Source organism: Harmonia axyridis, chromosome 4, assembly GCF_914767665.1.
Source record: "Harmonia axyridis chromosome 4, icHarAxyr1.1, whole genome shotgun sequence".
In the NCBI taxonomy this organism is placed as follows: Eukaryota; Metazoa; Arthropoda; class Insecta; order Coleoptera; family Coccinellidae; genus Harmonia; species Harmonia axyridis.
The window spans coordinates 8,261,355-8,286,038 of record NC_059504.1 but is presented as its reverse complement, the minus strand read 5'-3'; the positions used below and the strand labels follow the sequence as shown (position 1 = coordinate 8,286,038).

Genomic DNA, 24,684 nt, shown 5'->3' with positions numbered 1-24,684 from the left:
GTGAATATCCCAAAATGAATTCGTCAATAATGCCATTACTCCTATGTCTATTTTGGCAGTTTGCTGTCGATAGTATGTATTAGTGTTAATTAATCTATGATGCGTATTTTGCACTATTCTATTATTGAATCTTATTCGATTCGACTTTCCTTTGTAGACTAGTGGGAACTGGGCATATTTGAAATCTGAAAATGAAATTATCAGATATTCGCTAATAAGATGAAATATATATTATTGGCACATTGGCAATTGAACCATATTGATTTTTTCAAGTGTTAATTTCGAAATTCGAACTATTTCTGATCCATAAATACATAAATGTTAAAGTTATTAAGCCCTGAGTGTAGTTCAACTCACCTCGATTGAAGTTTATATTTATCAAATCGTCTGACGATTTCTTACAGGCCAACGAATAATCCTTAGTTTGTAGTGAATCATTCAAGCAGCAACATGGACTCTATGAGGCAGCAGGTGTTCATGTATCACAACATCCATAGGATGTTTACCTTTACATCACCCTTGATTCACATAGGATGTTTACCGTCATAGCAAGAGCGAGCATAGGGAACGTTGTAACCAATCAGCTAATAATACATGCATAGATACGCCCTTGAGTAATAGTGCAGTGCAGAGGATTTTATCCAACATTAAAGAGAGAAAATTTGAGATTCCGGTCAGGTGGCCATGATGTAAAGGAATTAAATTTCAATTTATACATTATAACATAGGCGTGCAACTTTGCTCCCATTTTTTTTTTCAGAAATTCGAGGCTTCACTGTAAAAAACTGGTTATAAGTTTATGATTTATAGTATTGTCCATCGCTGGCCACTACTTTCTTCCATTCTTTTGGACAGCGTACGAATCCCGCTTTGAAAAAAATGGTTATCTTTTGGAACGATCCACGAGTAAATCCAATTTTTCACGTCTTCATAAGACCGGAAGTGCTGGTCAGCCAGGCCGTGCGCCATGAATCGAAACAAATGATAGTCCGATGGAGCAATGTCTGGCACTGTCTGGAGAATACGGCGGGTGGGGTAGGACATTTCAAAGTTTCCAAGTATGACTTGGCCTCTTTCGCAACATGGGGTCGAGAATTCTTATGCTGAAAAAATATTTATCATGTCTCTCGTTGTATTGCAGCCGTTTGTCTTTCAATGCTTGGCTCAAACGCATTAATAGCATTCGATAACGTTCGCCTGTGATTGTTTCAGTTGGTTTTAACAATTTATAATACACAACGCCTAGCTGGTTACACCAAATACTATAAGCATGACCTTGGAACCGAAAATATTTGGTTTGCTGTCGACGTGGAAGCATGGCCGGGATATCCCCACGATTTTCTACGCTTGGGATCATCCTAATGAACCCATTTTTCGTCCCCAGTCACAATGCGATGCAGAAATCCCTTCCGTCTTTGCTTTGCAAGCAGCTGTTTACAAGCAAACAAACGCCGTTCAACACATCTTGGCTTTAACTCGTACGGCAGCAAATTTCCTAGTTTCTGAATCATTCCCATGACTTTCAGGCGTTTTGAAATGTCTTGTTGCGTCACTTCCAATGATCCTGCCAATTCTCGTTGCGTTTGACACAAGTCTTGATCAAGTTATGCCTCCAATTCTGCCTCTTCGAAAACCTTCTCTCTTCCACCGCCATGCTGGTCTTCGACGTCAATCAAAATCGCCGTTCTTGACATGTTGAAACCCCTAAATACCCAAAAAGAAAACTCTAGCCACCATAGAAAAATTGACACTATTCAAATATCTTAATAATCTATTCCATCTTCTATTTCTGTCCTTTAAAAAGACAATTCAATGCCTGTATTGATGAGATCATGCAAGCCTATAATATTATTGATAATAAATTCTTTCAATATACAAGTTTATAAATCCTGATGAGTGATAAATACAAAATTCAAACCTTATGAAGTCACAGTGTTGCGAACAGTTGTTGGAAGGTTAATATCATATCATGAAAAAAGTAGGGTATCATAATTAACACAAATATGAATACATAAAACAAGCAAATTAAACACGAAATTTCTCGTTTCTATTATCAAGCGACATGAAATATAGTTATCCAAACAACAATAAAAAAATTGTAAATATAGACGCGAATTCCCTAATATTGGTGCAGACCAATTTGGTTTGATATTGAATATTTTGCTCGCTATTGACGATGATTCTATACATATTATTAACAAATCAGCATATAGAATGAAAACAGTGAATGCAATTCGAATGAGTTAACATGATTCGTTGATATAATACGCATTATACCGATTCCGCTTGAATTTATACAACTATTGAAACTTTCGCTCTGATTGGATGAATCATACAAAGTGTAATTATGTTTAAAATTGTATTTTCAAGCGAAAAATACAGACATTGAGACGAAATGATAATAATATAATATTCATTGGGATAAAAGAATAAATATTTTTGTTTTCATTTGGCAAAGGTAAGAAATTGGTTCATGAGAAAAATTTTTTGGACAAAATCTAAAAAACCAGACGATCTACATTTGGGTACATTACAGGTTTATTCTTCTGTTAATTCTCAATCCCTGAAAGAATGATTAGAGGATGGAACTAAAGTCAGGTGGAGTGTTCATAATATATCCCATACAATATAGTGCAGCACACATATGCGCACAAAGGCGAGTTTAGCAAAGTTCTACAATTTAGGGATTAGTCGCTGAAATGAGCTTTTAGACAAACAGTTCTCTCGATTGTGAATCGCACTGAGTTTGTTGTGAACAGTTTGTGGCATAGATAGAACGGATGAATGAAAAAAAGGGTAATATTTAGCTAAAACTCTTTTTATCAAATAGAAAATCAATTTTCATTCAACAAAAAATATCTCACATTTTTGACCCCTGTTTTCCGAGAAGGGAGCTTTATTACTCCTATATTTTTTTATATTTTGAGCCGGGAATAGTCTCGAAAGAAAATTGAACTCGTTGATGACGAATCCGATGGCAACAAGCCATTTCAAAACGCCTGAAAGTCATGGGAATGATCCCGAAACAAGGAAATTTGGTGCCGTACGAGTTGAAGCCGAGATATGTTGAACGGCGCTTGTTTGCTTGTGAACAGCAGCTTGCAAGGCAAAAACGGAAGGGATTTCTGCATCGCATTGTGACTGAATACGAAAAATGGGTTTATGACGATAATCCCAAGCGCAGAAAATCATGGGGATATCCCGGCCATGCTTCCACGTCGACGGCCATATCGAATATTCACGGTTCCAAGGTCATGTTCAGTATTTGGTGGGACCAGCTCGGCCTAGTGTATTATGAGTTGTTACAACCGACTGAAACAATCACAGGCGATCGTTATCGCAATTAATATGTTTTAGTCGAGCATCGAAATATAAACGGCCGCAATATAACGAAAGATATGATAAAGGGATTTTACAGCATCAATGCTCGACCCCATGTTGCGAAAGTGGTCCTACCCTACTCGCCGTATTCTCCAGACGTTGCTACCTCGGACTATCACTTGTTTCGATCAATGACACACGGCCTGACTGACCAGCACTTCTGGTCTTATGAAGAAGTAAAAATTGGATCGATTCGTGGATCGCTTCTAAACATGACCAGTTTTCTCAACACGGGATTCGTATACGCTGCCCGAAAGATGGAAGAAAGTAGTGGCCAGCGATGGACAATACATCAAACCATAAATGTATAGCCAGTTTTTAATAATATAGCCTCGAATTTTGAAAAAAACGGTGGAAGCAAAGTTGTAAGCCTATGTATATATATTTATTATATCAAAATGAAAACTCTCATTGAAAAACTGTTTATATACAGGGTGGGCCACGGTCGATGGTAGCCTAGACTTTTGCGGAGGTACGATTTTATTGAAAATTTGGTTTCTTGGGTAGAAACCACTTCCCTATCGATCTGAAATATTCTCAGCGCTGCAGTGTCGCAAAAACCATTAACAACTTCGATATATCAAATAGAAATATTAGATACTTTTTCCGGTTTGCCTTAGCGTTTTTAATATTTATGTATCAACTTCGTTGTTCCAATCACTTTCAGTTATCGAGTAAAATTAATCGATTAACTTATTTTTTGTTCAGCACATAGCTTCAATTAAGCATTCGTCATTTCAGTACTTGAAATCCAAGAACTCTATAAAGTCAATTTTTCAATTATTGAAGGACTCGGATCAATTTCACGTGATTCATATAACTTATTTACGTGAAAATTCATGAAAAATATCAATTTATCATAAAGAATTGACGGCAGTGTAACTATACAAATGTTAACTTCAAATCATCAACCCTTCCTTTGCATCTGAACGCCAACTGATCATTATCAAAGTAGCGATCAACTCAGCCAATTCCACCTAGTTGTTAAACTGAAATTCGTCCTAATTAATTGTTCCAGATTTGACCGGTTGGCCGCCGAACACCATTGTCTCAGGATAAAGCTGCTGGGCGACTGCTACTATTGCGTTTCCGGTTTGCCAGAAGCCAGACCCGATCATGCTCAATGCACTGTCGAAATGGGACTCGACATGATTGATGCCATAGCGTAAGTGATCTTCTGTGATGTAGGTTCAGAAATTTCAAGCTATTAACCTAATGAACGGGGGGAGATTACCCTGAAGATGTTAGCACAGGAAGTGGAGCTCTTTAACTCGATTAGTACGTCCTGGATTGGGGGTGTTAGAAATTGATCATTCTTTTTTTCACGTTTTATCGAGCTCACTTTCGATTATTGAACCGGTATTTTGTTTTCACTCGGATTTTCTATGGATTTTTTTGTAATTAATTGTTATTTATGTAACAAGGACGAAAAACTGTCTTTTATAGCCGAGGCCGCAAGCAGGCGAGACCATAGACAGTTTTTTGCCGAGGTGCATATTACTTTTTTTCGTCGACTCACCAGTTTGATGATCCCGAATACGTAGCTATTCGAACTGAAGACTTGATCATAATTTCAATGAATATAAATAAAAAGTATTCAGATTTGAAGTGTAACAACACTATATTTCAATTAAAGTACCGAAATAATTAAATATCAAAGATGACTATTGAACGTACAAAGATAGAAGCAGTATGAAGAAAGACAGAAGGAAGATGATGAAAGAAAGAGACTCAACAAAATGTGCAGCAAGTTGCCGAATCAGGTTTTAGTTTTTGTATGGCATTGTAACTCAATTTGAACATTCAATTTGAATGTTTTTCTAGTTTTAGTACTCAAACAATGAAATGAAGGAATTAAAAGATGACATCTTCTGCAAAAATAATGACCTGAAAAATTCGAGTCAGGCATTTCTGAAAAAGGATTCGAATTATTATTGCACCTATGTCAAAATTTGTCTATGTTGGGATACCCCGTATATTTTATATGTTTTTTTTTGATAGCTGGAAATATTTTCGTTCTCACTAGCAGAACATTTAATGCAGATATCAGTGTTCTGTTTCGAAAAAAAGCATCACTCAAATGTCCTACCAATTATCTCCAGTCTAGCGTATTCAATTACTCTGGGAATCGCCAGAGAGCATAAAAATTCCTCAGATGCGAAGTTCATCATCATCATCAACTCCTGAAATTTTATATTCATCCAAAAAAGTGAATGAAATCCGATGTTTAGGGTAACTTTCGTAATAACAGAACAGCGTCGAACTTTTAATAGGACATCTATCCTCGTTCACCTCGTGGATATTGTCAGAGTAAATTAAAATGAAACGACAGCTGAAGGACAAAAGCCGGTAATACGTTCGTTCTCTATATCTCAGCTATATATCAACTGAAGCCTAAAAAATCTTACCTTCCAACAATGAACTAATGAAATTTAACTGATTTATTCACTCAAATCTCAATTTTTTCATTACGTATTTGATATTTCGAAGAAGAAACGTCTTTCAAATAATCAACGAAGATTTGGCATGAGTATGAACCATTTGTGTAATTTTGGCAGCCCACAACTTCTAAATTCTAAACTAAACATCACCTTTTGACATCCGAATCAAATATCTACTGCAGAGAAAACCTAAATCCTATCTGCATTATCTAAAAAAAACTCAAATTAAGTTAGTGAAGAATAATGTTTAGCAGCAGTAGTGGCCTGAAAGTGGCAATTTTGAATTAATTGTTCACAAGAGAGCAAATTCTTGGAATTAAGTTACAGGAGTAACGTTATTGGTCTTGCTAAAACAAAAACAAGAGCAGCCTTAGTAGTTCCCCTAGGATATTGACATAAAAAATTGGCCAAAGTTTTCACTCAATTAAATTCGCGTTGAACTTTGGAAGGATATAAGGATGGAAAGACTGTTCTCTAAGGACATTTCGAATTTTGTTGAGCAATAATAAAGTTTTCATTCTCATCTAAAAAATATACTTGAAAGCTGAAGTCACCATCTTTCACACAAAAAATCTTTTGATAAGCATTTGAGGCAAGTTTCGACATATATTTAGTTATATCAGGAGGTTATTCTAATACCTCAGACTGCATTAAATTTTTTTGTGGGATCATTCAGGAATGCCTAACCCTTTCAGAGAAAATTCAGACCACAAAAAAAAGTTAATTTAGTATTCTGATCCGTCACTATGCAACGGACTTTTTCGGAGTGTTTCTTTTCACAAATAAAGGAAGAATACTATCTGACAAAGAAACTACAACACCCAGAAGGGGATATTTGAATTTTAAGCAAGAAATGAATTATCGAATTTGGGGAAAAAAATCGTTAAGGTTTTTTCATGTAAAAAATTTTCATTCAAGGTAACATGATAGCGCTGCGTTACCTTCAAGGAATAGTGAAACCATATGTTCTCCCTTACCTCAACCGTCTCAAGAATTCAATATTTCAGCAAGATAATACCCGACCTTATGTTGCCAGAGTTAGTTTGAACTTTTTCGAAGCGACCCATGTCAATCTTTTACCATGGCCACCCAGATCCCCCGATCTTTCGCCCATAGAGCATGTTTGGGACTTCATGGCTAGAAGGCTTGGAAATGTACTCCAGGCCCCACGTAATTTGGTGGCTCTGAGACATGAAGTACAGGTAGCTTGGGATAGTACCCCTCAAGAAGAAATAGACCATCTTATTGCATCAATGCCGAGATGTGTTGGGAAGTGTATGGATAATCGCTGTGGACAAACACATTATCAACAAATTACCAACAAAAAATTGTAAACCATTCGTTTTTTTTTTCCAAATTTCAATCATTCACTCCTTGCTCTACTATCTGTGTTTCACCAAAAAAAATTTGAAATTTAAACAGCTCCTTCTGGATGTTGCCGTTTCTTTGTCAGTAAGTATATTATTATTATCATGAATTCGCATCCATAAGGGTTTATTATAATAAAACATCGAACAGGAAAATATACGGCTGGTTCAGACACCAACCAACTATGAGCTTCATTTATAAATAGCACATTTTTTGTTCCGTATTTGAATACGCTTCTGAAGTATATAAAATATTATCTAGAAAACGGGCACCGAAACTCAATCTTCAACAAAAATGGGATAATCCTGGCTAGCACAGATATTGCAGCGGAGAGGGGAAAGATAAGCAAGACTATAAAAGACAAAAGATTAGGTTTTAATATTTTTTCATAGAAGACACCTCTGCTTCCCGAACATCAAAGAGCAGAGTCGAAATACGCTCTCTCGGCAATTTTTGTTGGAATGATAACCAGGATTACACAGAACGCTATCCGATAACGCTTTTGTGTGGCCCAAAGAAAGATAATTCCTGAGAAAAAATTGTACTACTAGGGAAATATAAAAGGAATTCTTGATTAAAATTCAAATTTTATAGCAAATCCCTTAATAGCCTTCCTAATCTTTTCATTTTTTAGAATTCTCGTAATATCTAGCAGAAACAGACCCACGATGACCAACAACAATACTTATGGTTGATTTATTAACATTTCTTCGATAACACACTTGATGCTTATCCTTGCTAATTCAAGGACTGACACATTTCTGGTGATTCGTGTCCTGATAGTCAACTTTGCTTCAGCCGTTTTGCAATAGATGGCTGTAGCGGTAAGTGTTAGTCGAAAAAAAGGTATTTGTAAACATAACGACATCGAAATATTAGTCGATTTGTGTCTGCATCATAAAGTTATTCTCGATCAAACATGTCAGCTCACGAGTCAAATTCTCGATAAGATCGGAAGGTTTTATTTTTCTGCTTCAAAATGAAGAAATCTGCGGCTGAGGCTCATCGAACGCTCTCGAATACCTATGGTGAAGCAGCTTTTAGTAAGAGAACGTGCCGAGAGTTGTTTCAACGCTTCAAGAACGGTAATTTTGACCTCTAAGACCAGCATGGCGGCTGAAGAGAGGAGGTTTTCGAAAATGCAGAATTGAAAGCATAACTTGATCAAGACTAGTGTCAAACGCAACAAGAATTTGTAGGATCATTGGGATTAACGCAACAAGCCATTTCAAAACGCATGAAAGTCATGAGAATGATTCAGAAACAAGAAAATTGGGTGCCGTAAGAGTTGAAGCCGAGAGATAATAAATGGCGTTTGTTCGATTGTGAAAAGCTGCTGTCAAGGCAAAGACGGAAGTGATTTCTGTATCGCATTGTTCATTACAATGATCCCAAGCGCAGAAAATCATGAGGATATCTCGCCCATGCTTCCACGTCAATGGCCAAACTGAAGATTCAGGTTTCCAAGGTCATGATCAGTATTTGGTGGAACCAGCTCGGCGTACTGTATTATGAGTTGTTAAAACCGACTAAAACAATCATAGGCAATCATTATTGAACGAAATTAATGCGTTTGGGCCGAGCATTGAAAGAAAAACGGCCGCATATAAACGAGAGACCTGATAAAGTGATTTTACAGCTTGAAAATGATCCACCCCATGTTGCGAAAGTGATCAAAATTTCGGAAAAAAACGGTGGAAGCAAAATTGTACTGCTATGTACTTTAAGACTTTTCGAAAGTCATTTATACATATTCTGTGGCATTATGAAGACAAAAAAGCATCAGCATATCAGACTTGAATTTGTTGTTGAAATTCTTTTTCGTGTGAACTATGAAGGTAGAAAAATCATTTAAATATTTTCTATCCATTCGTTAATCATGATTCAAACTCGATACATCCTGTTGTGGATTTTACGTTTCCAGGCCATCTTATTTCGTTCTAGTCTTAGACATTGATCTAAAGTCTCTTCATTCCCCGGATTTCTTAATATACCAGCGTGATACAGTGTTCGGACATTCCACGTAGACAATTTAATGTTTTCTTCTTCCAGGACAAATGGCATCTTTTTCAGTCTAGTCCTGGATCCTAATTCAACGTGAATACAACGAATTCTAGTCGAGTTCCTCAGAAAATTCTTTCATTTCATCATACTATCGCCTACATTCAATTTCATAGCTGGATGTTTTCATCATTTCCAGTTTTTCTTCGACCATGTAACTTTTTCGTCTTTAGAACAAATTTTGTTTTCAATATTGTACAGAACACTTTTGATCCTTATTAGTTACTCGATTCAAAGCTTCAACATCAACATCAACTATCCAAGACGTAAATTGAGAATGGATTCTAAATTCTCATTGTTGATACTAATTAACCAAAATTAACCAATAAAAGGGATTATTTGAGGTGAAACGCTACAAAAGAGATTAGAAATTCATCAACTGCTCTGGAACAAGAGTAATGAATGAATTGTAATTTATTATAATTACTTTGATCTCAATTAAATACTCATGGGGAAAACAAAACCCAGCCTGTCAATGAACATAATGAATTAGAGCTCCTAGGAATTGTAGGTCTTTAGTCATTCAATTCGTACCAACGAGTTTCCGTAAGAGATCGAGTAATTTACTCTTTTTCTTCATAAAAAAAGCACGTCTATTCAGAATCATCTTGGGTAGCCATGTTTCATTTATTTCCCTACATCTACATAAAAAGTTTTCCAATAAGAGATTTAATTTTGATATTGAAAAAAGAACCAGTATATTCTAAAAGAAATCAATGGATTTTCATTTCATTTTGAAGAGGAAAATATGCCATTAACGATGGAGAACGATAATAGCCAAAAGGCCGACACGGCTACAGTTGTAGCATCATATCCTTCTCATGAAAATTTCTATGACCAATTTGCAAATTTGCTGCTGTATCTCCTCGATAACTTCACGAATTCCATTTTCAAGGCCTCGAATCAATCGTGGAGCATTGGCATATACCTTATCTCTTAAAAGCTATTTGACCACAGCTGAAGAGTCCTATTGTATACGGTTAGGTTAGGCTAAGTTAGCGACTAGACTTTAGGGTATCATATTTTCGTGAGGATTATTAAAACACTGATGGACGAAGACAAAAACTTCATTCTGGAATGGCACTTGGAAACATCCTTGAACACTCTACTAACTCCACTGGTCATCACCTCGTAACTTACTCCACTGAACTCTCCTTTTCCCAGTTTTATACACCGTGAATTTCTTCTTCCTTTTCTTATTCTCTAAGTTGTATGCTTGCGCAATGGTATCATGGTACCTGCACACTAATTAGGGTAGGAGAAAGGTATTCTCTATTGTATCTTTCTGAGAATCTTATGAATGAGATAATTGTAGGCACAAGTACCACGAAAGACCATTGTTATACAGTAATTCAGGTACATTTATATTGAGTATTGTGACGACAAATTCGGCTAGACACAGACATTAAGTCTAATTGCTTTTTGTTGCCACAAGACCATAGCTGAATGTGTATGGTTAACTCAGATCCATAAAAAATGATGCAAACGATGTAAATCAATATCAAATGAGAATTTTTTTCAGGCTAGTTCGTGAAGTAATGGCTGTGAATGTCAACATGAGGGTAGGCATCCATACTGGTAGAGTCCACTGTGGTGTGCTAGGGCTAAGAAAGTGGCAATTCGACGTATGGTCGAACGATGTTACTCTAGCTAATCACATGGAAAGCGGTGGAATACCAGGGTGAGTTTAACCATTTTGAACCCTGAAGAAGAAAGTGTTGGATTATTCATTTGCAGGAGAGTGCATATTACCAAAGAAACATTAAAATGTCTGGGTAATGACTATGTTATTGAACCAGGACATGGAGGAGATAGAAACTCGTACCTGAAAGACCACAACATTGACACGTATCTCATAATTGCACCTTCCTACAGAGGAGTAAGTATGAGCAATAAGTGAAGCAAAGCGAAAATGAAATAATATTACTTATAATAATTTAACTAACGAAAAATTATCATCGTATCCTAAATTTCTTGATGAACTTCTCAAATTATTTGTTTGCTGCCAAATTCCAGCAATTTTTATTTCTTTCCAAATATTTAGTCATCATACAAATCTCTTTAATATAGTTCTGGAAGATAAGAAATATATCAAAGTTAACTTTGAACTGTTTGTTCATCCAAACGTTATAATTTATTACATATTTCTTCTACATAATCCTCATATTGAAATACTAAACTGAAAAGCTTGTTATCGTCTTCAAGATAAATACAAAAAATTTTCTCAACCATCCAAAACGATGTTTCCACTTACATATATTCATGTCTACTCTAAGAGAGCATCGAATAAAAAATTCACATGTTGAAAGCTAAGACGTTGACGACGTTTTTTTTTATCAAACGCATCCTTTCAACACGTAGACTCTGCCTCATAGCTTTAACGATGCCGAGCATGTCTCAACTACTATCTTGTTCGAACTCTTGAAGTTTTATAGTTAGACGAACTCTTCTCGTATTAGAGTCACGTTTCAAGAATTGGAAAATAAAAAGTTTCTGACAAATGTCCCGTTTTGGTACCGTTAACAGGTGATTTAAAAATAATAATACCTCTACCACTCATTCAATTCATTGTTGATCTTGAGAGGGTACACACTTATATATACAGGGTGGTTCACTAAAAGTGGGACAATTGAACTAGGCCGACTGCTGAGAGTTTCATATGTATGAGGGGTTCAAAATTTTCCAAATTTCGTACTTTAAATACCGCAGTACAATATTTATTTATATTTATTAGCTCTAAAGGTTAACATAAACTGGCATACATGCTTGTCATACAAGGATTTACGAATGGATTTACTCCAAATGTATATCAATGTTGACTTAACTTCAGCTTTCCTTCGTTTCTTCAGATTCATCATCAAATTGATTTTACATGGTCGGATTTCATAGAAAAGTATTCTTTGTTTCATTTCAGGGGTCATCAACATCACATTCGCATTCTATGAATGGTAATATTTCTAAAGAAATGAGGATGATGGGTCATGGATCTCAACATGGAAAACACAACAAGTGAGTAACTTTAGACCAATAAATTGAAAACAGAAGAGACAGTGGCTAATAAAGGGGAGGCAAAGTTGCACGCCCCTTATTCATTTTTTTTTGCAAAACTCAGTATTTTGGAGATATTCAAGGTTTAATTATAAAAAAATCAGTAAAAAACTCGACAAATTACATATTGATTATGGATGCACCCCTGAGCACACAAATGTCTTGATTGAGCTACGTCTATGTTGCTGCGCTTTCTTCTTGTATGATTGAAGTCATAGGTAATTCACTCCATTAAGAGAGACATAAAAAATTTTCGACGTCTACTACAGAATTTATTATTCTGAATTGGAATGTGATCACGTAATTTAGAACAACAAACCCGCATTTTTTTCTATATTTTGAAAGTTTTTTTTTGAAATACTCCTACTTACATAAAGAATAAAATACTTGCAGTGATCCGAATTCATAATTTTCTCCAAAAAAAAATATTGTCGTTTTCGAATATTTCCTTTTATGGTTCCCAAATGAAAATTTTTGTATTCAAAAAAAGTTTTTTTTGATAAAAAAAATTCAGAGTTGAACTAAATGTACTACTTCAAGATCATGCTGAGTAAATAAAGCAATAAAGGTTTGAAAATTATAACTATATGAAATGATATTTGTAATTTTTTTCCAAAACAATGTACTATAATATGACATATACAACGTGACTACAGTCAAATGATTCAGATTTGTCCCCGCTATAAACAGAACAATGAAAACATTCATCCGCCGCTATTCAAGAGGAAAAGTTGCCCAATCTTCGAATAAGCTCGTTAAAATAGACATCAACGTTGTGCTTTGAAAAAGGCGAATGCGTTATATGTCCCGGAATATCCCCTTTACATTGAAGGAACGTGCACAATAGGATGTGTTTCTGAGTATGTAACTTCGTTATGACGCCAGAGTTGAAGAATAATCCCTTTTTGCCAGATAGCCGAATCATTTCTGACTGGCTTCATTATTGTGCGAATATAAACTAACGTGTGAAGTATACTTTGCTACAAAACCGTGGTTATAAGAAAATAATCGAATGTTCGAACGAATTATGAAAATTCAAATAATGAGGGATAGATAGAATTTCATCCATTTTTCGAAACATTTGATAATTTCTAAGTTATTTCAGGCTTCTTATTTGAAGCTCAAAATTGAGCCAAGTGTGACAAAATGGCGAAGGCGCGGGTTTCCTAATTTTTCGAATGAATTTTCAAGCCATTCAGGGGCGTAGATTACGATAATGCCAAGCGCAGAAAATCATGGAGATATCCCGGTCATACTTGCACGTCGACGGCCAAACCGAATATTAACAGTTCCAAGGTCATGCTCAGTATTTAGTGAGACCAGCTCGGCGTAGTATATTATAAGTTATTAAAACCGACTGAAACAATCACAGGCGATCGTTATCGAACGCAATTAATGCGTTTGAGCGAAAGCATTGAAAGACAAACGGCCGCAACACAACGAGAAACATGATAAAGTGATTTTACAGCATAACAATGCTCGACCTCATGTTGGGAAAGTGGTCAAGACATACTTGGAAACATTGAAGTCCTACCCCACCCGCTGTATTCTCCAGACGTTGCTCCCTGCGGCTATCACTTGATTTGATCAATGACACACAGCCTGGCTGATCAGCACTTCCGGTTTATTATTGAGGCCGTCTCAATAAATAAAATATTAAACGACGCCTCTATGGTCTAGCTACTCATAAACAAGTATCAAATTCTTGACAACATATCCTGAGTAATCAAGAAAGCAGAAAACGTATTTAATACAAGGGATCAGTTTGTACTCGTTTAGTTATAAACGTTTATAAACAACGTGAAGAGTTTTATAGCGTCTCAGTTTTTTTTCTCGTAAACTTCTCCAACTTAATGTTTCCATCCAGCCTCGTCAATATTTGCCAATGCCCTCCAAGTGACCCATCTTGAAGAGAGCCTCGCCTCAATCATTTTCTCGAGTAATCATGTTGCAAATAACTCTCTATCGCAATATCATTGGCCTTCGTGTTTATCTACTTCGGACCCAGGACGGACCTCACTGCTCAACAGTGCCCCTATTTACTCCTTGATTTTATTTGCGCAAGCCTTCGCGCCAACTTCGAATTTTACGGCCCGCTTCAATTTACGTGCTGATAAAAATTTTATGACTGGCAAATCGGCCATTATTGGAAGGTTGTTATCCCTTGCGAGCGAGGATTTGTAAGCAAGGCTTCTCCTCTCACACATGGCAGACTCGACTCTTCACTTGCTGCTGGCACATTGTTGTTGTCACCTCATTATCCCGGAAGCGTGGCTCTATGTTACCGTTCGGGGATGGAGCGCTTTCCTCTTCATCTTGTATTCGCCGATATTTTTAGAGGATGTTATTTCGGCTATACGGGTTTCTGGGTATCGGCGGAAATTTTCCGGATTTTCTCATTTCATCGAGTCTGAGACACCTCGAGGAGTGGATTTTGTTCGGGTATGTTTCCGATGGAAAATGGGTTTTCGATGTATTCGCGAATTTGATGACGTTCGACTTTTGGGTGATTATTTTCGATGAAATTTTTTAAACAGTTTTAACAAGCAATAAAATTTTGTCTTTTATTCTAACGTCGCTCAACGATCATTTGTAGACCTTATCTACAGTTGGAGAAAATATGAACTGGAAATTTTCGAAAAAATCATTAAAAATTGAATTTCTATACAATAATCGTTATATCACCTAAAATATTAGTCACAGACCCATGAAATCAAGACGTTTCTTGAAGATAGACTTCAGATCTACAACATTATGAGTTTCAAGTCCATATCTTAGGTCCAGGAGACGAGGCAGCTTCGAAAAAATCATCAATTTTTTTTTTTTAATTTCAGATTTTAACTTATAATTTCTGAAATAAGGGACTTATCGTCCAAATGTAAGCATTTTCTTGATGTATGTATGCGAATTAATCAATAAAGAAGAAAAAGTACACAGTTCCAATGGAAATACTTCCAATTTTTTCCAGATTTCTGCATGGAAAATTTGACAAAAATTTTTCGATATAAAAATTTTCGGAGAAGTTCGAAATTCGGCCAATTAGAGATCGTTTATTCTAACGTCGCTTCCCGATTTTTCGTAGACCTCACAGTTAGAGAGAATTTGAACTGGAAATTTTCGAAAAAATCAGTGAAAATTGAATTTCTATACAAGAATCGTTATATCTCCTGAATCCTGAAATATTCATCACAGACCCATGAAATAATAACGTTTTTTGAAGATCAAGTTCTGATCTACAACATTATGAGGTTTCAAGTCCATATCTTACGTCCAGGAGACGTGGTAGTTTCGAGAAAATATCAAGTTTTTTTCGAAAATTTCAGTTTTTAACCTATAATTTCTGTAATTAGGGACTAATCGACCAGAGTTGAGCATTTTCTCAATCTACGTATGCGAGACAATCAATAAAAAGGTACACAGTTCCAATGGAGATACTTTTAATATTTTCGAAATTTCTAAGGGTATGTGGTATGGAAAATTTGACAAAAATTTTTCGATATAAAAATTTTCGGGCGAGTTCAAAATTCGGCCGATTAGATATAAAAATTTTCGGAGAAGTTCGAAATTCGGCCAATTAGAGATCGTTCATTCTAACCTCGCTCACCAATTTTTCGTAGACTCCACAATTCGAGACAATTTGAACTCGAAATTTTCGAAAAAAATCAGTAAAAATTTAATTTCTATACAAGAATCGTTATATCTCCTAAAATATCTGTCCCAGACCCATAAAATGAAACGTTTCTCAAAGATGGAGTTCTGATCTACAATATTATAAGGTTCATATCTTACGTCCAGGAGAAGTGGCAGCCTCGAGAAAATTAACAATTTTTTTCAAAAATTTTTTTTCAACTTGTTGTTGAAAAGCCAAAATTTTGGCATTACAAATTACGGTACAAACTGATATATTATTACATAGATGAGATCCGAATTCCTAATCAGTCCTATTCAATACATATCCCTATCGAGTACCAAATGTTGTTTTCATTGATTAATTACGTCCAGCAAACTTTACTCCCAACCGATCGCGCAAAACCGAGAAATGGGAAAGAGAAAACGGATTGAATCGAACCAGACCAGTCGATCTGTTGAGTCGAAAACAACCGCACCACGTGATATCGATCAGCTCCATCCGGCGGACGAAATTCGAATTCCCAATTAAGCCTTTCTTTCTGCTTGTTTTGACTTCTCCCCATTTATTCACACGCTATTGAGCTCGCAAACCGTTGGGGGTTCCCGCTTTCGCGGAAAGTTTTCAAGCAAACGGAGCATTTACCTGTCTACATTGCCACCCCCCACCAACGACTCGACGCTGAGAATGTCTATATGAATGTTCCAATAACATGAACACGATAAGTCGACTTTCTTATCTTGGAACTTTGGGTGGAGTTTCCGGGAAAAATCTCTGGTATTAAGCTGACTTGTCGAACTGAGTTGTTGCGGTGATGAGGGGTTGGAAAATTGGATATTTTCCCAGTGATTTATGGTACTTTTGGCTTCTCGGTTTATCCGCGACGTTGAAGTTTTTATTTACAATCGTTTTATATGGGCAGTATCGAGTTCGAATCGAAACGTTCTCTGCATACATTCGATGTCGATATATTGAGTTGTAACTTTATAGAAAGATGGAAGAATCATTCAAGATTTATGAAAAATGAAACAAAGCAGTCAGCTATTTACAGTCCATATACAGTACTCTCAATTAGGTATTCATCAAGCCCAGTATAAGCTTGACATTTCAACCAACTACTTGTCTTGAAAATCAAGCTCATGAAAAATTACATACTTGAGCTTGACTTGACTTGATTTTAGATATTTATTGCTTGACTTGATATCAAGCTACTTGATATTACTTGAGCTTGATATGCACGCGTTGCACGGCATATATTTCTGCAATCTCGTACGCACTTAGACTGAAATAAGGGAATTCCTCGAGCGCCGAGAGACTGAAGCATTCGCCAGTGTGACTTTATCAATAGTTTTCTCACATTTCTATAAAATCTATTGGTAGATTTTGGATTTGGAAATTTCTCTCCAAACTTGGTCAAAATGACCAAGGATCTTTTATCCACCGCAGCATCTTCAGCTCCTGTTGAAAGACAATTTTCCAGAGCTGCTCTTACAGTTACAAAAACCCGCAATAGGTTAGGCGACAAATCTATAAGATGCCTCAAGTGTCTTAGATCCTGGATGGAAAATTATGAAATCAAACAAAGCCTGGAGGTTTCTCAATATTAAGAAACTAAATTTTTTTATTTTGTTATGATTTATAGTGATTTAATTTATGTTTATATTTCAAAAATCTTGTTATTTTTGGTTCTTTTATACAATAAGTTTAATTAATGAAAGTGTTTTTTGCAAGGTTTCTTTTCATTTCATAATTCTTTTATTGATATGACACTACACAATAAAATTGCTGAAAATTAAGTAGCTTGATGAGTACGTGACATATGAATTGAGATTGGAAAACTACTACTTGACTTTAGCTTGACTTGAAATCAAGTCAATTATTAATTCGGTGTAATGTGATTTTTGATGAAATGGTTTCCTCAGCAGTTATTCTCAATAACGATGATCTCATTTCTGGATCAAGTCTGAAATTTTTTCACTCCTATCTCACATCTTTTGTATGAGAAAAATTGTTTGAATAAGATATAGAAATTTTGTTAATGTTAGGAATTTGTCGAAATGTTATCATTGAAAATTTGATCAATCCTCTCTCCATTTCCCAGAACTTCAGTAAATCGCAGTGTTCCACATTTGAACTCACACCCATATATTGTCGAAAACAAACTTTTATTACCAACTCGGATACGAAGTCTTTGTTACCACTCGTTGAATTTACATTCGCTGAAAAGTTTTCATCCATGAAAAAGCACTCGAAATCCTTGAACTTTCAGTTCCTCATATTCCCGCACTTCACTTCGACATAGGCCACTAGTCTGACTGAGCCGTCATCAGCAATCGTTATTGAATTATTGAAAAATTTGAGAGTTTCTTCAATTTGATATGAAACGATTAATGATAAAATACATGTCTTTGTGTGAAAACCTAATGATTATATGATAACAGGCGAATTGGAAAGTTTTTGGTAAAATTCGATTTTACTATTCAACATAGTTGCCTTTGAGGGCGATACAGCGATTATAGCGATCTTCCAACTTTTCGATACCATTTTTGTAGTACGATTTGCCTTTCCCTTCAAAATAGGCCTGAGTTTCGGCGATTACTCTTTCATTTGCGCTGAATTTTTCCAGCGTGCCTCTTTTTAAGGTCTGAAAATAGGAAAAATTCGCTGGGGGCCAGATCTGGTGAATACGGCGAATACAGAAGCAATTCATGCAATTTCGCCATTGTTTTCATTGATTCGTGATACGGCGCATTGTCTTGATGAAACAGCACCTTTTCATTCTTCAAATGGGGCCTTTTTCAAAGATTTCATCCTTTAAACGATCCAATAACGCTATAACGCTGTTGATGGTTTGGCCATTTTGGAGGTAATCAATGAATATTATACCATGCGCATCCCAGAATACTGATGCCATAACCTTGCCAACTGACTGCACTTGCACTGAAACAGCTTCAAACACTACTCATAATCAATAACACCTTGTTGCTTTTGATCGATTTTGAGCTCGCGCGGCACCCATTTTGCACACATCTTTCTCATGTACAAATATTCGTGAATGATATGATGTAGATGTTCAGATGATATCTTCACAATGTCTGCTATCTCGATCGACTTCACTTTACGGTCATTTAAAATTATTTATGTGAACTTTTTTGATTTATTTGTCGGTGACAGCCTCTTCTGGGCGTCTACTAAGTTCGCTGTCTTCGGTGCTCAATTCACTACGTTTAAACTTAACATACCAATCAATTATGGTTGATTTTCCTGGTGCAGACCCCGGGAACTATTCATCGACTTTGATTCAACTGTATTTTTCCCCTTCAAAAAGCAATATTTTATCAGCACACGAAATTCTTTTTTTTTTCATCTTTTTTCGAATAACAAAAGTAGCTACACTCACAACGCAATATCCCACAAACTAATGGTCAGACTGCTGTCAAATTTTGACACGTATCGGTTGAAGGTTGGAATTAACTAAAAATAATATGGATTTTATACTAGCACCGCCATTTGTGCATCAGACCGGGGACTTTTCAATTGGCCTAATAAGGGTTCGGAAGACTTATAATTGAAGGAATAGTCACCAATTTAAACATCTTCTATTTCAGTCAACCTAAACACAGACACATTCATTTCTGGTCAAAGTGGGACTTCCTTTGTTTACTGTCATCAAATTTGCATTCGCTGTAAAGTTTCCATCCATGAAAAAGCACCCGAAACCCTTGAAGTTTCAGAAATCCCGCCAACCACCCAGCATTCATTTCATCAGTCTCTCATATTCCCGCACTTCACTTCGATATAGGCCACTGGGATGACAGTTTCGTCATCAGCAATCGTTATTGAATCACGGAAAGGAAATTATCGATGCTCTATGGGCCGGTTTTGATGTTCTCATATTGTCCTCCTGAGTGGCCATAAAACGCCAAAACATCGGAAGTTTCATGGTTCGACGTGAACATTCATTCCATTCCCTGACCCAAACATAAAGAACAATGAGGGATTGATAATGTCGCTCAGAAAGTATCTCGTTTGTTATTTCGACGATTTATACTTGTTTCAGATAAATAAACTGCATGTTACTTCGTGTAAAATAAATCCTGATGAATGGGGTTAACAGATGGTGGAGACCTTCCATATATTTCATTATTATAGCTTTTTTCTACTCGATTTCTTATCTATAGTGTCGCTTTGTATCCTGAATTCGATTTTCGATAAACTTTCTGATAAGGGTGTATCAATTCGGTTCTTCGTATCTTGATTCTATTATATTGTATTGTGGAGCCTACTCACTAAACAGCCCACTTTCAGATATTCTGAATCTCTTAGGAATAAACAGCCCAACAACTAAAAACAACTACATAATGGAATTCTCTTTTAGACTTAGCAGCCTCTTCTAGTGAAGTTGTTCATTTCTCCAGTGTAAATGTCTGAGTTTTACTCTGGAAATTAAGCTCAACTGGAGGAAATATATAGGCCTAACTCTTTCCAGAGTCTCTGCAGCCATGTGTGTCTGCAAAAGACTCCTTGGAAAGACATGGGACATGAGACCGGATATGGTACTGTGGTTATACACTGCAGTAGTACGCCCTTTTCTCACCTATGCGTCTTTAGCATGGTGGACAAAACCGAAAAGGTCACCACAAGCAGCCGGCTGCAGAAACTGCAGAGACTGACCTGTATTGGTATTACAGGAGATATACACACAACTCCCACAGCAGCGCTTGAGGTTATGCTTTATTTGTCTCCCTTATACTTACATGTGAGGAAATATGGCTTCCTGGAAGCAATAAAAATATACCGCAATGGAAATCTCCGTCCGAGAAACTGGATTCGACATATGGAGGTATTGAGTCAATTAGATTCAAAACTCTTGGCAAAACCCTTAGATGTGATGCTAATTATATTCGATTTCGAAGTACCTTTTGAAACGATCATTGATGACCGTCGCAGTGCAATGAACTTCGTAAATCGCTTGGACAAAAAGTCCTCCATAAGGAATACCGATGGATTAGAATCAGAAAGAGGCATAGGTATTGGGGTATATGGGTCTAAAACGATAATCTCTAGATCCCTAGGAATTGAGCCGTCTATCTTGCAAACCGAGACACTAGCTGTCTATACGTGCGCCCAAGAGTGTCTCAAAAGAAAAGGGGTACTTATTTACATCACTATGGACCACCAGGCTACGCTGAGACCCCTGGAATCATATAGGCTGGGGTCTCTACTGACATGGGAGTGTCTAATACTATAAAGCAACTGGCCAGGAGAAATAAAGTAGCTCTACTATGGGTACCGGGTCATTGTGGTATTGAAGAAAACGAAAAAGCCGATGAACTTGCAAAAAAGACATCAAGGTGAACACCTTTTGGTCCTGAACTCTTCTGTGGGCTTGGAGAAGACCCATATAAAGCAGTGGTCCATCAAAAAAACCATCTGGAGAAACACTCCGGGTCTTAAGCTGAGCTTCGAGTAATGGTGGGACTGCTGATAGGACACTATAGGTGTAAATACCTTTTGCACCTCATGGATAAGCCAGCAGATGAGATCTGCAGGCTCTGTGGAAAGAAAGTAGAAACAGCCGAACACATAGTGAGCAAATGTTTGGGGCTGACTGGCCTAAGGACCACCCACATGGGAAAGTCAGTTCTGTATAGTCACGAAATAATAGCCAAGGCTGCATTTTGGCATTGGCGACATTTACAAAGACCTCAACTAAGATCCCAAAGTGACTTTTTACCCGATCTACAATTCCTTCAGTTCTGCTTACTGAGTCGATATTTCTTTCTCTACAACTTGTATCTTTCATATTGGAAAACCCTTTACTTTTAAATTGAATATTAACAGACGGAATCAACACAGAAAAGTAATCTTGGAAGATTTCAGAAAAAATATCAAGTTAATAATGAATTTAATGACTTATTATATTATAATTATCTCCATTTCAACAGGTTAGGTTTCAACGAGCCAACAGAAAGGGTGAAAAATACAGATGACGAGGTGAACGAGTATCTGATGAGGGCCATCGATGCTCGAAGTATAGACAGACTGAGATCGGAGCACTGCAGAAGTATTCTGCTGAGTTTCAGAGATTCGGTCAAAGAAGCGAAGGTAATTTTTCAATACAGAAATGTGAAATCGAAGAAAAGTCGAATTCTAGACTAACTGATATATTTCAGTTTGCTTTGGAAAGGGACAGAATGTTGAGTTTGTATTTTTTCTGTTCAACATTTTGCTTTGTGACCATTTTTTTCGTACAATCACTCATAATAAAATGGTAAGACTCAAAGTTCTCTTTAGACATTTCGATCACATGATTGATTTCCAGGAATCTCGTTGCGTTGATGTGTTCGCTTCCAATCATCTTCCTTTTGGTCTCGATTCCTATTTTAGTTTATTTGAAGAACTTCAGGTTTATCGTAAGTTGTCTTTTCGTTCTTTGTTTATGATGAACTTAATAGATTTTTTCAACAGGAAGTGTGTAGCCGCCTTAAGACGTTCTCTACGTACATCCATCGAAATAGAAATATTGCTCAAGTATTCTCATTTTTTATGGCCATATCTATTTATTCATTGGCCATGCTGAATACAGTGAGTACAAAAAATCAAAAATTTTATTTCATTTATTTCACATTGAAACATTTGATAAATTAACTAACTCTCCTCGTATATTCAGGAAAAAAACTAGAATAATTTAATTTTGTTGCAATATCAAAAAAGAAATATCTTTCCATAACAAGGATCTCAATAATCCGAAAAAAATTAGAACATAATATAAATATGTATTGAAATTCTCGAATTCTTTCAGCTTTCCCTACAGTACCAAATGGAATGTTTGAATCGGACAACTCATGGAAATATTGATTGTATGAATTCGACAAATGCAAGTTCTATGAGTGTTGTTTACAAAGACTGCAAATATTATTTTCTAGTCGATGTAAGTATGAGGGTGTTCTACACCAAAGCATAATTTTCAAGAATTAAAAAAATGTGACAAGCTTTTGAATCTACTTGTTATAAGGTTTTCTATCTCATATACTCATATAGTTGTGAAAATCATATGGAATTAGTAACGCATATGATAATGTTGATTTATCTCCACATTAGGCTACTGCTTTCACGTCACACAGATCCTACAAAACTTAATGACCAACATTAGGGATGAAATAACCAACAAACCCGGTGCTATGTTCACATAAATCATGAAAACACTGGAGATTGGCTTTTTGAATTCAAAGTATAAGAGCAACAGAGGGTTTCACTTACCTGATTCGATAGAATACTGCATGAAATATAAAATTTTATTTTTTCAGTTCTAAATATCCAATCGTTAAAATTTCAATGTAAAATTTAGTGGGGAACTTGAGTTGTTTCCATAAAAATTTATATCGAAAACGAAGAAAAGAAATATTAATGCCCTCTTTTTTTTCAGTATATCCTTTTACTCGTAGTCCTCTCAATGATAGCATGTGCTGTCTACCAAGTACTCATTTCACTATGCAAAACAATCATACTCACCGGAGGAATGATAGGATTCATGGTAGTGTACCTGTCGTACTCAAAGGATATCAATGAATTGGTATGTTTGAGTCTAAGGTAAGTTTATGTGTACCATATTTATCAAACCTGTTTTCCTCATCATTTACATTAAAGTGCAAAAGTCATTGCGAAAAGTTAATTTGATCTAGAAGGGTAGTTTTAGTACACAAAGAGAAACAAGAGTGTCTAAAATATTCCCTTTCGCGAAATTCTGGATTCATGCCACACAACGAGAGTAACTTACCTATTTATATAAGCTCATCACTCTGTTGTTAGCGAACAGAATATTCCATCGGGATAAAAGTGAGGAAATAGGGAGGTTATTATTGCATCCTATGTAATGGAGAGTTATGTTTATTTCACATAAACAGACAAAGTGGTTCATATTTATTCACTACCTTCAGAGTTTCTCTATGTGGATATTTTGTTAGTGAAAAACTACTTTCATTTTTTGAAAGTTGAAAACTAACGATACAAGTCTTTCGTGGAAAGGACAGCTTGTATTTTTAAATTTTGCAAAAACTTTTGATTTAAAAAATAGTTGAAGGATAAAAGTTCGTTTTTATTCGCTAGAAATTAAAGAATATCCGGACTCACTTTGTTGAGATATTTGAATAGAGTCGAATGTGGATTTTCAAAAATCTCAAGAGTGAAGACTTATTCATTTAAAATCATGAAAAATTCTTCAACCAAATTACCGATGAAACAAGTCATCTTTTCTGACAATTTCCCGTTTTTAGGAATCGCGATATTATAATTTTGAGAGAAGTTATAGCACTTTTAATGATATCAGTACACTAAAAAAATTGTTCGTTATATTCAAAAATGGCAATCTTCATCTTGATTTCATTGATACAATGAACGTTTTCATCAATATAATGAAATTTCGTTGTTTAATGTATATCTCTGTTGTAATATTATGAATTCCGGTTCATCAATATGACGATTCTGAAATTGATGGAAGTGTTCATTGTTTCAATGAAATATATTCATCAAATAGAAAACTTAGTGGATAAGATGTATAAAGTCGTACATTAAATAATTTCAATTTCAATGAACAGTGATACATTATTGATAAAAAATTCTATCGTTTGGATAAGATACCGAACATTGTAATAATGAACAGTTCATAGATTCAATGGAAGTTGCTCCTTGATTCAATGGAAGTTGCTCCTTGAGTTAATGAAAACAATTACTATTATGAATGGCTTTTCATTGTAT

The 24,684-nt window shown here is 35.9% G+C and overlaps 1 protein-coding gene across 3 annotated transcripts in view; it reads left to right on the top strand.

Moving 5' to 3' along the window:
• Positions 1-24,684, top strand: part of LOC123678084 (adenylate cyclase type 5) — a 147,602-nt gene that overhangs the window by 108,371 nt on the left and 14,547 nt on the right. For all 3 annotated transcript variants that reach the window (XM_045614884.1, XM_045614883.1, XM_045614885.1), the window contains 10 exons: positions 4,400-4,546; positions 10,774-10,932; positions 10,989-11,130; positions 12,166-12,260; positions 21,876-22,035; positions 22,104-22,201; positions 22,253-22,343; positions 22,399-22,515; positions 22,733-22,861; positions 23,357-23,520. In XM_045614884.1, the coding sequence (XP_045470840.1) occupies positions 4,400-4,546; positions 10,774-10,932; positions 10,989-11,130; positions 12,166-12,260; positions 21,876-22,035; positions 22,104-22,201; positions 22,253-22,343; positions 22,399-22,515; positions 22,733-22,861; positions 23,357-23,520 (1,302 nt within the window). The remainder of the gene's footprint in view (positions 1-4,399; positions 4,547-10,773; positions 10,933-10,988; positions 11,131-12,165; positions 12,261-21,875; positions 22,036-22,103; positions 22,202-22,252; positions 22,344-22,398; positions 22,516-22,732; positions 22,862-23,356; positions 23,521-24,684) is intronic.